The sequence below is a fragment of the Caretta caretta genome, chromosome 3 (assembly GCF_965140235.1).
Source record: "Caretta caretta isolate rCarCar2 chromosome 3, rCarCar1.hap1, whole genome shotgun sequence".
Lineage (NCBI taxonomy): Eukaryota > Metazoa > Chordata > Testudines > Cheloniidae > Caretta > Caretta caretta.
The window spans coordinates 83,120,524-83,139,380 of record NC_134208.1 but is presented as its reverse complement, the minus strand read 5'-3'; the positions used below and the strand labels follow the sequence as shown (position 1 = coordinate 83,139,380).

At 44.7% G+C, this 18,857-nt stretch overlaps 1 protein-coding gene across 4 annotated transcripts in view; it reads left to right on the top strand.

Annotated features, from left to right (window-relative positions):
* The window catches only part of SCML4 (Scm polycomb group protein like 4), a 108,671-nt gene that overhangs the window by 57,897 nt on the left and 31,917 nt on the right, over positions 1-18,857 (top strand). For all 4 annotated transcript variants that reach the window (XM_075126622.1, XM_075126621.1, XM_075126623.1 and 1 more), the window contains 3 exons: positions 3,574-3,703; positions 7,468-7,668; positions 9,977-10,171. In XM_075126622.1, the coding sequence (XP_074982723.1) occupies positions 3,592-3,703; positions 7,468-7,668; positions 9,977-10,171 (508 nt within the window). In that variant the 5' untranslated portion in view covers positions 3,574-3,591. The remainder of the gene's footprint in view (positions 1-3,573; positions 3,704-7,467; positions 7,669-9,976; positions 10,172-18,857) is intronic.

Below are 18,857 nucleotides of genomic sequence, written 5' to 3'. Positions count from 1 at the left end.
CGGGGAAGTGCAGGGCCTCGGGGCAGGGGCATGGCAGGGGAGAGACAAGGGTGTTTGGGTTTGTGCAATTAGACAGCTGGCAACCCTAACTGAGAGAAGGAGCACAGAACTCCAGCATGAGGGACACTATAAGTTTTGTAGCATCAACCCACACTACCATGGATAAAGTAACAATTTCACTTTCTGCCTTACCACATTCTGCAAACCCCAAACCAGCTCCAGCTTAAGACTTTCCAACGCTTATCTTCCTCCTCCCCACCACCATTGATTTTAATGGTTTAAAAATCACCAGTGGCTCTGAGCAAACTTTCTCAATTCTAATTTTAACACCCAAAGGTTCTCTAAGTGTTGAACTAAGCATAATGCTGCTAGAGAATGGACCAGAATGAATCACCTGACCTGAACTTTTGTTTTTGCTGGGTAGACATACCCATAAGCTCTGTGAGTATTTACTGTGTAATAATACGGTGCAATTACCCTGCCAATGTCGATCCAATCAAATGATGGCTGGTTACCTGCCTAGCTCCCTGCAGGCCTGACCTGTGCATTGACTTAAATCAGGAAACCATGTTTTATAACCTGATATCACAGCAAATTTAAAACTGGTGAAGTAAATGCTTTTTAAAACAATGAACAATTAGCCTGTGGAGCTCATTGCCACAAGATCTTATCAGGTCCAAGAGCTTAGCATGCTTCAGAAATGGATTGAACAATTAGGCCCTGATTCAGCAAAGCACTTAACCAATTCTTAACTTTTAGCACATGTTTAACCCCCCTCTTCCTCCATCAACTTAAGTGGCATTGATCATCTTACTTGTTTATAAAACACCAGGTACCCCTCTAGTCCTATATATGGATCATTATTTATCGTAATGAATAATGACACAACTAACATCACAGTAGCCCATTTAATCAACAAGCTATGTGAGCCACTGTACAAAATGCTAATATACAATATTTCATGCCCACACGTGTGCATCCTGCTGCCCCGGGAACCTGGCCAAAAAAAAGTAGGCAATAGTAACTCTGCAATCATCTCATAAATATTTCAGCTCCTTTGAATGTGCTAGTCAGTCCCATGGTTTTGATTTTGCACCAAGGGCCACTAAGTATACCAAATGCAGGGACTTTTGCTTTGTGTCTTCACAGTAAGGCTGAATGAAAAGTAATCGCAGTAGTATTATTGTTCTATAGTACCACAAATGAGCTTGTCTCTTTCCAGCTAGCAAGGAGATGAAGTCCCTGCCTTAAAGAGCTCACAATCTAATCAGACAACGGAGGGGGCTGGGGTACAAGAAAGAGCATGGTGATGAAGTTTAGATTTGATTTTATTAGGTATATATTGTATCAAGCATTCTGGAGCAAGACTAGGTTTTAGAAACCTCATGAAGAAGTGTGTTTTAAGGAGGGGTGATTGGCTGTATGGCAGGCTGGGTCAGGTAGATAGTTCCAACAGAAATTGCTCCAACTGCAACAGGAAGTTGTTTTTTTTTATTTAGAACAAAAGTATTTGCTTCTAGGGGAGGTGGTGTGGCCTAGTGGATAAATCCCTGGCCTCGGATTCAGGAGACATGGGTTCAGCTGGCCCATAGTCACCCAGCTCTGCTGCTGGGTGACTGTGGGCCAGTTGCTTCCCTTTTCTGTGCCTTGGTTTTCTCAGCTGTAACAACAGCCATCCTAGGGCTGACTGCTGGTCCATCTAGCCCAGTAAATTGTCGTCTGACAGTGGCCAATGCCAGAGGGAATGCACAGAACAGGGCAATTATCAAGTGATCCACTCCTTGTAATCCAGTCCCAGCCGCTAGCAGTCAGAGGGACACCCAGAGCATGGGGTTGCATCCCTGGCCATCTTGGCTAATAGCCATTGATGCAACTATCCTCCATGAAGTAATCTAATTCTTTTTTGAACCCAGCTATACTTTTGGCTTTCACAACATCCCTGGCAATGAGTTCCACAGGATGGTTGTATGCTGTGTGAGGAAGTAATGAGAATAATATAGATCTCTTCTGTAAAGTGCTTTGAGACCTACTGACAAAAAGCGCACTAGAAGAGCTAGATGGTGGTATTATTACACAACTGAGCTCAAGAGATGCTGAAGCAATAATTGGAATGAGTCTGTATTTGGGGCATGATCCAAAGTCCATGAAATACAATGGAAAGACTCTTATTGAGTTCCGTAGATTTCGGATCAGACTCCTGATCCAGCTGTTTTTACCACCGTGATGAAACAAAGTGGTGGCTGTTTTAAGCATTTGCAACCATTGGCAGATACCTGTCTTACCAATAAATTGTTGGACAAGACAAGTCTTTATCAAAGAGTGTCTGTCTCTCCACAAGATCTTGGTCATGGTTTGGGGTTGCAGCTAATGGTGCCGACTTCCGTAGAGCCTAAAGGACGCTTTGCACACCTTCGCTGGTTTGGGTGAAGGTTCGTAGGCAGCGACATCCCTTATAATGAGTATGGACGTTAAAGCTGTTTAATTTTCCCCAAACCATTGTTCTCTAGCATTCTGTAGTCTGTCCATTAAAAACAAAGAAAAATCAGTTGTAAGAAGAAGATCTTGAACTGGCAGATGTAGAATGTGGAATTCAGCATTTCGTGTGCTGGAGAATAGCCAATATTCAGTCATGTGCTCTTGAAGCTTATCACTATACCAAAAGACAAAATGAGGGTGATGCTTTCAGGGCCCATATATCATCGTGCCAGTACTCTTTAATTACAAGGTAACCAGCCATCATTTGATTGGATCGACATTGGCAGGGTAATTGCACCGTATTATTACACAGTAAATACTCACAGAGCTTATGGGTATGTCTACCCAGCAAAAACCCCCTCTCCCCTTGCCAGTCTTCAGAGCCCAGGCTCCAGTCCAAGCCTGACCATCTACACTGCTACATTTAGCCCTGTAGTGTGAGACCCGTGAGCCAGAGTCAGTTGATCTGGGTTCTGAGACTCACTGCGGCAGTACTTGTTTTGCTGTGTAGATGAACTCTTTGTCTCAAAATCGTACCACAAGTTAGCAGGATTACTAAGTGTAACTACATAGCAACTGACATTTACTAGATAGTAAAAACATGATACTAACCCGTAAACCATGTTAAGAGTCAAATCCCATTTTCATTCGCCCCACTTGAGTCATTGAGTTTTGCACCCGATTTACACTTGTGTAACTGAGAGCAAAACTTGGCCCTAATTTACTATGTAGAAAAAAGAGCCCGATTCTCTGCTGCTTTGAGCCTCGGCTAGTTATTTAAACCTGAGTAGAATGTGTGTAAAATGCCCCATTGCAGTGTGTTTGATTTTATACCCACTTTGCTCAAGTGTAAATAAGAACACAATGGGGGTATAATACTGTATCCTGCTACTTAAAGTGTTACTGTTCATTGCAAATCAATGTCAGTTTCTTTTAGTCCATTATCTTTCAAAGAGTGAAAGGAGTCTCTTGGCTGGAAGTAAAATGATGCAAGAGCAAATTGCTAATAAATGGGAGTTCAGTGGAAGTGAAATGTGAGGGATAAAAATAAAATGCACTGTATATATTTTCATTACCCAAATTGGTTATGTCTTGCAGCTGAAGTCGCGTGTTCTGATGACTCCTTTAGCAATCTCTCCTCCAAGAAGCACACCAGAACCTGATATTAGTTCAATCCCTCAGGATGCAGCTACAATACCCAATTCAGCTGCCCCGCAAGCTCTCACTGGTATGTTGAATCAAATGCCGCATTGCAAAGTAGTGGGAAGGTACAGTAGTTTGATAGTCAGCTATTTGTGCTTTCTAAAACAAACTTAATCCCTGAAAAATGCAGACTGAAGGATTTAGTACGTTTGCCAACTAAACTGATTGCTAAACACATAGAGCAGAGACGGAGCATGTTGCCTTGTGAGCTGTAACTTTTTATAAGACTGTACATTCAGGAGTGCTGGAACAATTTGTGCAGTGGGGGTGCTGAGAGCCACTGAAACAAACTGTAAACACTGTGTTTGACGAAAACCACTTCAAGCCGGGGGGAGGCACCCCTAGTTCCAGCACCTGCATGTACATTTTGACTGAGTAGTTTGAGGGTTGGTTAAGAGAGTCAGTGGGCCTGATTCTCCTTTGCACTGCACTTTGTATAGTCATTTCCACCTGTGCAAAGTTCAGGTAAAACAATATCATTCTGATTTTGTCGCATTTTATACACCCTTTGAATAGGTGTGAATACCTATACAAGGTACACAGAAGTGGAGACTCAGGCCCATGTATAGAAGTCCTGCTTCTGTGTTTTTAATCCAGGTTTGGAACAGATCTCAAATCTATTCTCCATGAATAAATATATCAGCCTCTCCCGTGCACTTGCATTTCTAATATCAAAGTTGCACTGGCATTGATGAAGCAATAACCGGAATCAGTGGTGTAGTGTGAACTTAATTTTGGGAAAAGAAAAAACTTACATTTATTGGAGAGGGAGGAATGTGATCTAAGGACTCTGGGTGAGATTCTCAGCTGGTGTAAATCAGCATTGGTCCATCAAAGTCACTTACGCGGACTTATACCAGCTGAGGGTCTGGCCCTTTCTATCTGACAAGGTTTAATGATTTATGGAAAATAAGGGCCTGATTCTCTTCCCACTGATGTTTGAGTTATCAGAAGTAACCATTTAAGTCACATAAGTGAGAGGAGAATCAGCCCATAATTTGGAGGAGGGTGGATTTATCCTGAGACTTCGATACAGAAACAGGTTTGATAATGCTAGATATAAACAAAACCAAAAATCCTCCTTAGCTCAGGCATGCAAAGAAAAAATCTCCCTTCTTCTTTGGTAGCATTCTAAAAAGAATATAATATTTTGCACGTATTTAATTCCTTACATTCTGGATCACAAAGTGCTTTACATATATTAAAAAACAGAGCTTCACAATACCCTGGTGAGATAGATATTGCTATTCCTAATTTACAGGAGGCTAAGGTGAGGCCCAACGGGTGAAGTGACTTCTTCAAGTCTGTGGCATTGCTGGGAACAGAGTTCATGAAACTTGAGCTCCTAAATCATTTAGGCCCTTTTGAAAAATTCCCTCTAAGTCTCTTGAATGTTAGGAGACTAAATGTTATCCAGGAGACGCCTCCTTCCACCAGATCCTTCTTATTCATTCTTATGACCAAGAATTGGGTGCTGCAAATGACCAAATCTAGTTTTAGGCAAATGAAACAGATCCCAGAGTCAAATTCAGAAACACAAACACAGATAGAAATTGAGTCTTGATATTCTGTTCTATCAGAGGTTCCCCAATGGTGGATGAACGTTTTGTGGGGGATACGGCGGGGCCTGGGCCAGCCCCCATGGAGGGTGGAGAGGGAGTGCCACCCAGTCCTGCTCTTCTGCTAGCTCTGCTCTGGCTCCACCCCCAGCTGCGGCCCCAGCTCCTGGCCCTGCCCCAGCCTCAGCCCTCGACCATGGCCCAGCCACAGCTCCACACCTGGCCACGGCCCCGCTGCTGGCCCCACCCCCAGCCTTGGCCCCTGGCCAGGGCTCTGTTCCCAGCCCTGGCCCCACCTCCAGCTTCAGCCCTGGCCACGGACCCCTAATCCCTCTCTGTGGGCCCCCCTCCTCCCAGGAGCCACAGCCCTGCTCCCAGCCCCAGCTCCAGAGGGGGCATGCACAGGGGTAAAGTGGGGCGCGACCCTGAAAAGTTTGGGGACCACTGTATTATATCTTATTGTATTTGATTAGTAAATCTATAGTCTAAGAGCTCTCCATAGCTCATACACCCTGCTTATATTTTTAACTATATTGCATCTTTCTATGTACAGCACTGTGAAGATATAAAGCGCTATGTAGTGTTAAGTATTATTGCTATTATATTCATATTTGCCCAGGATTTATTGCTGGAGTCCTTCCTGTTGTTCAGTACGAGTGGCTATATCATAACCATTAGAGTGCACTGTGACATTAGCATTAGATTTTCATTAGGGTGATGCAAACTGTACATTCCTTCCAACATTACACAGCTGTCACCATGTCCTCCGCTATGTTTGATATTTGTTGTCACAGACCCGATTTCTGTCAGAGGATGATGTTATATTGCCTGGAAGATCAGAACTCCAGCACACTCAGTCAGCTATTACAATATATCTTACTTTAGACTTACCCAGGCCTGGTCTTACTCACCACGGGCTCATCGATAGTCACCCGGAAACTGAGATAACCTTCCGCATGCTTAAACAAGGCTCCTGCTAGCCAGGTGCTAACAACGATTACCTTGGTACAGCTGGGGCCCCTAACTACATTATAAACCATTTTACAAAACGGTGCTGCAGGACGCTTCAATGTGTGGCTGCCTACACACAGGTTTAGTCCCAGCAGCACCCTCTGTTGGGGAGCTACCCATCCTATTACTGGTTTCAGAGTAACAGCCGCGTTAGTCTGTATTCGCAAAAAGAAAAGGAGTACTTGTGGCACCTTAGAGACTAACCAATTTATTTGAGCATGAGCTTTCGTGAGCTACAGCTCACTTCATCGGATGCATCGATGCGCACGAAAGCTCATGCTCAAATAAATTGGTTAGTCTCTAAGGTGCCACAAGTCCTCCTTTTCTTCATCCTATTACTGTTATCCTTATTCTCTACTTCTCTATTCAAAAGGTTTACAATATAGGGGCAAAGTTTCGCCCTCGCTTCTCTGAAGGCTTGGGATGGGGGCAGCTGAGTGTGTGGAGTGAACTATTCTGCCTTTGCAGGGTATGATGGCTCCTGAGGAGTTTGGAGGCAGCCCAGTCTGCAGGTCTCTTCACTTCTGCTTCGGAAAGGCTCAACACGTAAATCTCCCAGACAGTGCCTGTTGCAGGATAGCAATTTGTGTGCACAGTCCTGGGGCCTAGTTGGCCCCGCACTCTGCCCAGAAATCGCCCCTAGCAACCACCTTTCTGAGGCTTGCATGCAGGACCCCTGAGGTGTACAGATCACATTTCTAGCTTGCCCTCACCCTCTTTCCCATACACAGCCCCACTGCAGATCTTAAAATGGTGCAGAGGGCCTTCCTGTGGGGCTTCTAAACTCCAGGCTTAATTTCACTCCAAGTGAGAAACTTTTCACAGTGTTGTTGGTCATATGACACAATCAGGTAGAAGCAGAAGGAGTCTGAGCTCAGGAGTCTGTGACAGTCCCTGTGAGCTGGCACAGAGACAGAACTTGGCACAGCATGATGGTTTTAGTATCACACATGACTCAGCCATTTTTTCAGGAACTTCCTTAATTGCAGGTGACTTGTCATCACTTATCCAAATATATACAGGGCCAATTTCTGCTTGCTTTACTCATCCAATGGGAGTAAAACCAGCAGCATTTAGTCATTTGTGTCACTGCGCATCATGATATTTCACACTGGAAAGGGCTCTTAATTAAATATCATGAAATATACAAAACCAGAAAACAGGGTTGGTTGTGATGTTAATATCTTTTAACAACTGTGTTGGGATTTTGTGTCTACAGTGTGCATTTACGTCAACAAACAGGCAAACATGGGGCCATACCTCGACAGGAAAAAAGTGCAACAGCTTCCAGATCACTTTGGGCCTGAAAGACCTTCCATGGTCCTCCAGCAAGCAGTGCAGGCATGCATTGACTGCGCAAATCAGCAAAAGACTGTCTTCTCGCTTGTCAAGCAGGGCTATGGAGGCGAGATGGTGTCAGGTAAAACATTTTAAAAAGGCTTTGCAATAAATCTGAAAGTGCTATAAAATCATAACCTTTCTTTTAAATCTCAAGGTCATCAGCGTTATTCAGATCATTGGGCCAGCCTCATTTCCATCCATAGACGTTAGGAGTAACTCTACTGAAGTCAATGGAATTGTACAGACTTGAGATTAGAATTAGGCCCCAGGCATACAGTATATTGGCACAAGAGACTACAGGATCTGTTTTTGGAATGCTGTGAAGTGATGGTCTCAAGTTGCAGTGGGGGAGGTTTAGGTTGGATATTAGGAAAAACTTTTTCACTAGGAGGGTGGTGAAGCACTGGAACGGGTTACCTAGGGAGGTGGTGGCATCTCCTTCCTTTGTGGTTTTTAAGGTCAGGCTTGACAAAGCCCTGGCTGGGATGATTTAGTTGGGGATTGGTCCTGCTTTGAGCAGGGGGTTGGACTAGATGACCTCCTGAGGTCCCTTCCAACCCTGATATTCTATGATTACACAGCCTAGTTCTTGATATTGACAGAACACATCATGTGTTTGAAAATGTCACTTGTTTGGCCCAACAAAGCAGCCAGTAAAAATCAAATATCAAAAGCACTTCAATTTCCTATCTCATTTTAAATTAGTTTCCTTTTGTCTTCTCACTTTTTTCTTGGCTCAAGAGGTTTTTTTTAATCAAACGGTGGGAAAAGAAGCAGTACAGGGGAAACAAAAGGATTGGACTAACATGGGCTGTGTATTAAATTTAATTTTACAGTGACACACAGCATTATCCATTTGCTTAAGCTATATGCGTTATGGGTGGGTCAAATACTACTCCTAGGTAAAACACCCATTGACTTCAATGGTACAAGATTGCCCTCTGTGTACAATCGATGGGCCAGATCTGCTCTCAGCCACACCCATGGAACCCCAGTGAAGAATAGAGAATAGAATTTGGGCCCATGTCTGGGGCAGCTAAGAGTGGAGATCACTGTGAACTGAAGGCTTAGCATGAATATTTTTTATATAGCAGGAGGTTTGGGTTGCAGCTTTGGAACAACGGAATAAAATAAAAATAATAATTTTCAAATGAGCTCCTGAAGATAGAGAGCTGCAAGCAAGCAGTAAGGTTGAAATCACTCAGGATCCAGTCCAACCTGCATAGCAAGGACCACCCCAGCTTTGCCCTATCACTGAGACTCTCCCTCCGCTTTGTGACCTAGAGCTCTGTCCTGATGGGCAGCACTTAATGATTCCTCTCTACTCCTTTTGTTTCCCTTGGGCACTCTAACTCCAGCTACAGCTTTCTTGAGAGACACCAGATACACTCAGAAAATTATTCTAACTCCTTCCTGAAAACATGCAAATCAGCAGTGAGCCGTGCAGTGTACTGTGAGGTTTCTACTGTTCATTTATTCTTCTCTCCTTGCGTGAGCACGATTCTCATTAACATTACTGAGGGGAATCGCTCCGTGGGCCAGGACTGCAAAATTCATTGGACTCAGGTCTTCTGATTAGAATCAAACTCAAGTACCAAAGCTGAAAACCTTATTCCGATTTTTTTTCTCTTCCTTCCCTCCCAGCAGCAACAGACAAGGGACAGGAGTGACCATCAGGACTGACCATCAGCTGTTTCTACTCTTAAAAAATGATATTGGTTCAGAACCTCAGCTGATATAAATTGACACAACTCCATTGAAGTTCATGGAGCTATGTTGATTTACATCAGCAGAGGATCTGGCCCATAATCTCCCACTCCCAGTAAGAAGCACCGAGGAACATGAGTCCTTCCAGCGGGAAGCAGAGTGGGAACCTTCACCCTTTGTTTGGAGTCATCTCAGCAGATGAACTTCCTGGATCTAGGAGACTTGAAGCCCTTATCCAGGAAGTAGCTCCTCATTCGCTCACCACCCAATTGCCTCCTTCTGGCAGGAAGTTGAGTGAGGCTTCCAACACAATTTCAGGCTGTAGACTTCACCTCCTTCCAGCCTAACTCCTTTACATAAATATTTTCTTCAAATGCTTCCCAGTCACACACCCCACTTTCCACTACTTGAGCCACAAAGTTTGTCTTCAGATCTGATCTTCATCAAAGTCCTGGCAGGACTAGTGTTTGAGGTTAGATCGTTACAGAGGTCAGGGTCAGCTGCAAAATGTGGATCTGGATCTGGGGTTGTGGTTCAGATCCCTCTCTATGGAAAATATTCTATGCAACCAAAACAAACATTGCCTGGAACCATTTTCATATGCCATTAAAAAGACCTCTCAAACTGTTTTGCTCCCATGCATCGCTGAGTGTACTGAATTGTCCTCACTTGCTTTTCAGTTTCTGCTTCGTTTGATGGGAAGCAGCACCTCCTGAGCCTGCCAGTAGTGAACAGCATTGGCTATGTCCTGCGCTTCCTCAAGAAGCTCTGCCGCAGCCTACTGTGTGACAATCTCTTCAGTAATCAGCCTTTCCCACAGTATAGCAGCACCTCTGGAAACCCAGCGCAGTATGAGAATGGAAGACTGGAGTCAGGTGGGTTTTGATTCCACTACTGTTAAAGATGTGAGGAGGACCAGTGAAACTGAGGCTGTCCTCCTGGAGCCCTGGGTTTGCTAATGGACTTCTGGTTCTCGTCTAGAAGCCATTTCTCCAGCAAAGGAAGCAGCTCGCTATACAGCAAAGCTTCAGATAGTCAGACCACTAGCTCATTTCTAGTATACCCAGTGCTCTCATGACACCTGTGGGAAACTCCCAGCTGATAATGGCTTGGTTGATGGGCAGTAGGGACTACAGTAATCTATTTTATGTGTTCACTTTTCACCTCAGTGACCTGACACTAGCTACCATGTGCTTGCTATCCCCGTTCAACCTCAGACTCCCTGCCCTCTGATTGTTATACCTGTCTGTTGCTTCTTGTCTTCATTTAAAGGTTAAACTCTTTGATGGTCTCTTATTATGTGTTTGTGCATTATCGATCCTGACTTGGGCCCCTGGGTGTTACCACAATGCAAATAAGAAATAACAACCATAATTAATAATGTACACTCTGGAATATTATGTTTCAGCGATTAGCTATGTGAGTGTTTCTTCTTAAAACTACTTTGTTTTGCAACTGATTCTTGAAAGAATGTGGCCTACCCAGGACTACATGCAAGGCAGCAATATGTTTTGTGGGGCCGTGAAAAGGATCTATACTTCAGACTTGTCTAGACCAGTATTTTTTAAACCCATAATACCCAGTGAGTGCAGCTTCACAGATGGAAGCAAGGGTGAAGGCTGCAGTGTAGACAGGGCTTAGATGTAGCGTAACTGCTCCAGAGTGTCACCTGTTGGGAGTTACAGGTCCAGAAATCCCAGCGTCCTCACAGCCGATGCGTGGTATTCTGACCCTGTTGAAGTCAATGGGAATTTTTCCATGAATTTACATAAGACCAGGATTTCACTCAGTATGTCCATAGGCTTGTGCTTAGAGAGAGTTTTTATTTTAGAATAAGGAACTTTATACCTCCTGTGGAATGAAAGGTGGGCTTTTCAGTGCTAAGCCAGAAGATAACGCGCATAGATTCCAAGCCCAGAAAGGACCATTGTGATCATCTAGTCTGACCTCCTATAGAACACAGGCTGTAGAACTCCCCCAAACTAATCCCTACGGCAGATCTTTTATGAAAACATTCAATCTTGATTTAAAAATTGCCAGTGATGGAGAATCCACCACAGCCCTTGGTAAATTGCTCCAATAGTTAGTTACTCCTCACTCAGACCAGGAAAGAAAGCTATTCTGTATGTAGCTTGTGGCAGTTTGTAAGCAATCCAACACGTTGGGCCAGGTTCCTATTAGTTACCCTACTATAACTCCAGAGTAATGCCATTACCTTAGCAGAACTATTCTGGATTTACATAGTGGTAAACTGAGATCAGAATCAGGCTCCAACTTCTCTCACTTTTAGATCTACCCAATGAATATAAATCTAGATTGGATTTGTGATTCTTTAAAAGATTTGGTTTATTTTGTGCTGAGCACAGGCAATGCGCTCAGTGCTGTACAAACAGAAAAAGGAAGGTCTCTGCACCTTACAGTCTAAAGCAGATATAGACCAAACAAACCATGCATTGAAAGCCAAAACATCAAGCAATGCACTTTTAGTGTTCTCTCTCTCTCTCTCTCTCTCTCTCTCACACACACACACACACACACACACACACACACACACACACACACACACACACACACAAAATGCTTGATGATTTAATGTTGCTAGGTCTTGCAGATGCTGTGTGTTTTAAGGGAGCTGTTATGTTTCACAGCCTACAAAGAGAGAAATTAAATAAAATCATAGGATACTCCTGCTGGAAGGTTGCAACGTAACACTACTTTATTCCTTACAATTCAGAACAGACAAGAAACCCAAAACAGAGAAATAAAACCTGCTGCTCCCTAAAACAAAAAGGCACAACTTGCTTTAAGCTGTCTCTTTTCAAACTGACTCTGATCACACCCACTTTGCTACAGAGCCCCCTAGGCTGCAAGCATGACCGAGGAACACCCCACCCCCTCTGTCTTAAAGCAATAGCTTGGAATTCTAGCACAGTCCTCAATACATCACAGATTTTGAAAATTTGAAAGATTTGAAAGAGGAGGAGTGGCTGATTGGTATCACAGGAGAGAAAGGGCATTACATTTGTAAGCAGCAGCCTTCAGGAAGATGGAAAGACCAGGCTTTGAATCTACAGTTCATCTGTATCCTTTTTCATGGCATAGATTATTTTCCTTTCCTTTTATTAACAAGAACATCATTATTGGTTTGGGAGCACATTCTCCTGTTGATGGTGTACATTTCATGGGAGTTACTTGTCTGCAATTGTGAGGAGAATGCTATATAGTGGCCACAGTTATGATCCCCAAATCACTCATTCATCCGGAAGACCCTAACCCTGTCTTCTTTACAAACCATGCTAGTGGGAGTTTGGGGTGCACAATCCATGCAGGAGCAGACTTTTCTGGAAAACTGATCCAGCTGTCATCTCACTCTGAAGCCACATGTTATGGGGGAAGAGAATTAGGAAACCAAACATTGAAAAGTTGTATTGTCCTGCTCAGAATAAGGCATTTCCAGCACCCCTAATGTATCTGTGAAGCCTGGACATTTGTATAGTAGTTGAGGGCATGCGCCTGGAGGCTTTGTGTGGAAAGTCTGTTTCTGATGGAAGGCTACAGTTCATTAGATGGGACTATTTTGTACTCTCTGCATCTCCTTTACAATATCATTGTGTAGCCGCTATTTTGGAATACACTGTCTGCATTAGATACAGGGTTCAGTCACAGCTTTGCACAAGGCCAGAGTAAGGGGCAGCATGCTGTTACACTGCTTCAGGAGCAGCCTGGGAGGGAACCTGTGACTGAGAGAATTGTGCTCTCCCTCTGGATCCACTCCCTCTGGAGGGAGAGAGTAAACTGCAAGGTCTATACAGCGTGCCACGTGCATTCAACAGCACAGCTACGCCCTCCCCATTCCATTCCCCCTCCCACCGGCATGGGGCTGGGAACGTAGTGGCTTTACAGAGCCTGCTTCCCTTTGTCTTTACCTGCACTAGCGAAGTTCCTCTCTCCTTCCCAAAGCCAGCTCTGCAAAGTCTCCTCTGATGTCCCATGTGAACCAGTACCTGTGGCCAATCTGAGCATAGGTATTAGCACCAAATTCAGACCAGCTGTAAACAGGTGCAACTCCCACAGAAGGTTCTGAGCCAAATTTAGTGGTGGTATAACTGACACATCAGACATAGTGGGTGCGGGAAACAAGTGCAAGTAGTAAAGGAATGTAAATGCATCAAGTCAGTGGGTGTGTCAAATGAGTGTCATTTACACACCAAAGGGGCGTAGCAGGAAAAGCAACATACAGAGAAGTGTAAGCTACAATGATGAGAGCTGGGTAGGTGGGAAATCAGTGGGAACTGGAGGGCTCAGCTCCTCTGAACATGAGGCCACTTTCAATCATGCGCCTAAATGTGGATTCAGGAACCAAAGGTTAGGCATCCAGTTTGGGATGTTTGGCCTGTAATGGTAGAGAATCTCTCATTCTAAATGACTGACAAAACACCTTGACCATAATCTGCCATCACTGAAGGGTTATTTGTAGTGCCATTTTTCACCCTGAACTCGTGTTGGCCTTGGTGCTCAATTGGCAGTCAATGAAGAGTGTCACTTCAGAAGCTGGCTGCACATTCTGACTGCGGAGTAGATCATGAGGCTGTTCTGAGTGAATAGTCCCAAGAGGGGAAAGAATTTCTTTTTCATAAGGTTAACAGAAATAAAATGAGACAGAACTTACACTTATGATTAAACTGAGTGTCAATTACAGGCTGATTCTCCTGTACCTCACCTTGTGCAAATGTCATAACATGTCAAAAGGCAGCATAGAAAATCCCCTGGAAGCCACAATTCCAAGCCTCAGTTTGTTCAAAAGTATTTTCCTAACACGACTATCAACATCAGTGAATTTTGCAATGGGAATGCCGTAGTGATCTCATATCACTTCCTGTCATGATCTGTTAGACCAGGGATCGGCAACCTTTGGCATGCGGCCCATCAGGGAAATCTGCTGGCGGGCCAGGACAGTTTGTTTACCTGCAGCATCCACAGGTTCAGCCGATGGCAGCTCCCACTGTCCGCGGTTCACTGTTCTAGGCCAGTGGGGGCTGCAGGAAGCGGTGCGGCTGAGGGATGTGCTGGCCGCCACTTCCCGCAGCCCCATTGCCCTGGAACAGGAAACCCCAGCCAGTGGGAGCTGCGATCAGCCAAACCTGCAGACCCTGCAGGTAAACAAACCATCCTGGCCTGCCAGCGGCTTTCCCTGACGGGTCGCGTGCCAAAGGTTGTCAATCCCTGTGTAGACCATTGGGGGCAGTCATTGCTCTGTCACCGACACGATTTTTCCTTTCATTTTTAAAGTGCAGTTAATACTTGTGAAAGATGCCAGGTGAACAGAACTGGGAAGCGAACGCTTATCGTTAGCTACCAAACTGGCGGGGCAGCAGCAGTGTGAGGTTCCCTACAGTGACCCATCCAATCACTTCTTCTGGCTTGGAGGCACCAATTCAAGGGGAGAGAATCTCACGTCCATGCAGTCCTTAGCCTCTCTGCTTATGCTATCACTAAGGGGGTCTGATTGTGATGCTGGTTTTTGTAATGTGGAGATCTGCCTACTGGGAACTGGACTGAGTCAGTTTCATTTCAGGAGGAAGAGACACCAGGTGGTAACAAGTCTCTGTCACTAACAGCCTGGTTTGGATTAGAACAAGTGAACTAGAGGTGAAAGGTTCTATAACCAATGACTATTCCACTACCTTCATTTTTCATCTGAAGTCACATTAAGTCAGGTGCTTGCCATGCGACACGCAAATCTGACAGAGCATAGCACTATTATACATCAACCTGGCGCTATTAGTTTGGAATGGCTAATATCAGCTTCACATCAATCACTTTCAGCCTTTTAGGAGTGAGCAACTTATAAGAAACATCATCCGCTCCCCACTCCACTCCCCCACCCCACCATGCCTACAGTATTTGCACTGCAGATGTGACGAGTGGCAATGTAGCTTTGAATCCAGTGTTATAAGAATGATTGATTATCACATGTAGTTTTGTTTCTCAAATATTTTTTTCTTAGGCATTCAGGATAATGTTTTGGTTTTTAGCCAGCCACCACAAGAGAGGGGGGTTGTTTATGTAGTGTGGCCATGGTTTCTGCCAGTGCCGGTGTTAGCCTATGGGGGCCCTAAGCCAGAATATTTTTGCCTTCCCCCCTCCCCCACATACACAACACATACTAATAATTAATAGGGGGTCCCCTTGAGCTGCTCGGGGCCCTAAGCAATTGCTTAGTCTGCTTATGCCTAGCACTGGCTCTGTTCTGACTGATGAACTATGAGCCAGATTCCACCATCCTTACTCACGTTGAATAGCAGCTTACTGTGCTACTGGTCCCATTCATTTCCTGGTACTACTCAGCCTGAGTGCGAATGGCAGAATCTATTCCAGCCATGCTACCCCCTTTGCAAACGCCATCATTGTAGATCAGGCTCTGTTCTGTGTGGGGTAAGTGGACAATGATGAGCCACTGAAGGGATTATTTTGGCACTTCATAGCATGAGGAATCCATATAGTGCCAGCATGTTATGTCATTGTTATAAGTGAAAAGATTACTTTCCTATGTATTGCAATATTGTATATATTGCAATGCAACCCAATCCCATTCAGCCATATACTCCAGGAAATACAGTGAAAGCTTGGCACACACAGGATTTTGGTGAAACCGGGGAATCGATGCATGGTACATGTTGCTGTTCTTGTGCTTCTGTTAAGTCGACATTTTGATTGAATGAGGAGGCACATACTGTACTCTATAAATACCTCAGTGTATGTATCCCTGCTACAGTCAGTTATTATTGGTTTTGGAAACTCATTTACAAGATTATTGTCCAGGATCAGAAAATACATAAAAGCATTTAATGAGAAATTGACTTTACCCACATAAAGCCTATGAAGTGTAGGAGGGACGTTGGGTGTGATGAAGACTACCCTGTCAACCCTTAGCCAACGAATGGAGCTGAAATGCAGCTGCTACTCCAGTCTGTGAACTGGATAAGTGACCCCAGCCCCTTCATGCCACATCTACAAATAGGGTGACCAGATAGCAAATGTGAAAAATCGGGACAGGGGGTGAGGGGTAATAGGAGCCTATATAAGTAAAAGCCCCAAATATCAGGACTGTCCCTATAAAATCGGGACATCTGGTCATGCTACCTACAAAGAGCCAATTGACCAAGTACTACTCCCACTTACAGCAGTGTGAATCCTCAATCACTCCGTTGCCATCAATAGAATAACTCCAAATTTACACTGGTGTAAGTAGGAGCAAAGCTTGGCCTGCTGAATTTGTGTACTCCTGTGTCTTATGAACCTTCCTCTGACCAGCTACTAACCCCTCCTTCTGCATCTATGCAGCAGGGTCAGTACAGAGACCTCGCTCTGTTATGTGCAATGCAGAGACCAATCCCTCTCCCCACCTCTGTAGCTACTTCTGCTGTTGCTCCCCTTGAACTCATCATAAGAATTCCTCGTACTTAGTGAACAGGGATTGTGCAAGGCCCTGTACACCTGGGTGAATTTCACATTGAAGGTGAAATTCCCATAATAAAACACCATAGGACATCGTGCAAAGCAGCAATGCTTTTCATGGTTTCTGTTCTCCAGTTTGGAATCTAAATGGTCTTTATTTTAAAACTGCGTGTGCCTTTTAGCCTCTGTGCGCCAATAAATGTAACCCATGTGGTGACTTGAGGGCAGTTATTCTTGACTTACACCAACAGAAGAGAGAGGAGACTCTGCTATTGCGTCTAGTCATATTAATCCACTGACATCATGCAGTAGTCACCTTTCAGTCCTGCCCTTGAGGTATTATTCACTTGTGCCCACAGTCAGCTGCCAAATGTTAATGGCTACATAAAGGCCTGGTGGGAATTGCTGATATATTTATTTAAGCCTATATCATGTACAATGTTTTAAATGTCTGAGAACCCAGAACCATGAGGCCCTATTTATAGCTAGCCCCTGTGCCTATTCTTAGCATTGCTACCCTCATCTTCCCTTCTTCATAACCCATACTGTTTGTTACAACCATTTGTTGCCTCATGAATTAGACTGTGAGGCGTTGGGGCAGAGATCATGTCTTCCTGCGTGTACAAGGCCTAGCACAACGGGGCCCTGCTCCTTCTTGGGGCGCTATCACAGCCAGAGTGTGAGCACTCAGACTGAGTGGATGGAGTTGGAGTCAGGGGCCCAGAACCAGAGCTGAGGGTCAGAACCAGAGCCCAGGAACCAGAGCCAAGCATCAGACCGGAGCTGGAACCAAAGGCCAGGAATCAGAAACAAGGCAAAGGAGCAGGGTCTGTCACAGCCGCTGGCTGGGGATCCACCTAGCTGCACAGACAACTTCCTGGTGTCCCCGCCAGGTTTAATTAGTACGCCTGGACCAATCAAGGACCCCAGGACCACTGCCAGTCAGGTCCTTTATGGGTAGCCTGTCCTATAGTTCTTGGGCCCACAAGGCTCACAGCCTGTCTATCACTGCGCTGCCAGAGTTATCAAGGGGTGGCTTGAATGCAGCAGTTGCCAAAGGACTAGCAAACCCAGGTTCTAGCCCTCTCGAGCCTCACAGGTGCCCATGCATTAGTACTACTGCTAAGTCCCACAGCCACATCACTCTGTGTTCTGATTGCGTTCGGTTTCACATGTGAAGTGAGCATAGGCTTAAGTAAATACTTGAACGAGTGATCGCCAGAGAACTCCCAGGTGTACTGGAGGAAGTTGTGCTGGTGAAACAGAAGGTGTCAATTTCCCCCCTGCGTCATTCTTGACCCAATACCCCGTGCAATGTTAAGCGGCATTGGCCTTCTGGAGATACCATGTTTTGGATGAAGTTCTGACCACATGTGGTCATCGATATTCCAAAGGCACTTTTAATAAAATCTGGAGCATTAACCCCAGTAGCCACTTTCAAACCTGCCAGCTGTGTTTGGCTTCCTGAAATTCCTCCTCCACTTTCAACTGCATATTTAATTTGTTTACTCTTGTTGTCTTATGTTGTATTGTGCTATCAAACGACTGCTGTGTTCCACCCCGGGGGTGGCTGCATTTAAATGAGGGGCAAGAGACAATTCCTCACTTCACCCAATGGCTGGAGTGGCCACTGCCGATCTTTCTCCTCCCCAATGAACGAATAGGAGGATCTGTGAACAGTGAATCTTCCAGATTTAAAGTCATAGAATCGTAGGACTGGAAGGGACCATGAGAGGTCATCTAGTCCAGTCCCCTGCACTCATGGCAGAACTAAGTATTATCTAGACCATCCCTGACAAGTGTTTGTCTAACCTGCTCTTAAAAATCTCCAATGATGGAGAGTCCACAACCTCCCAAGGCAATTTATTCCAGTGCTTAACCACCCTGACAGTTAGGAAGTTTTTCCTAATGTCCAACCTAAACATCCCCTGCTGCAATTTAAGCCCACTGCTTCTTGTCCTATCCTCAGAGGTTAAGAAAAACATTTTTTCTCCCTCCTCCTTGTAACAACCTTTTACGTATTTGAAAACTGTTATCATATCCTCCCTTAATCTTCTTTTCTCCAGACTAAACAAACCCAATTTTTTCAATCTTCCCTCATAG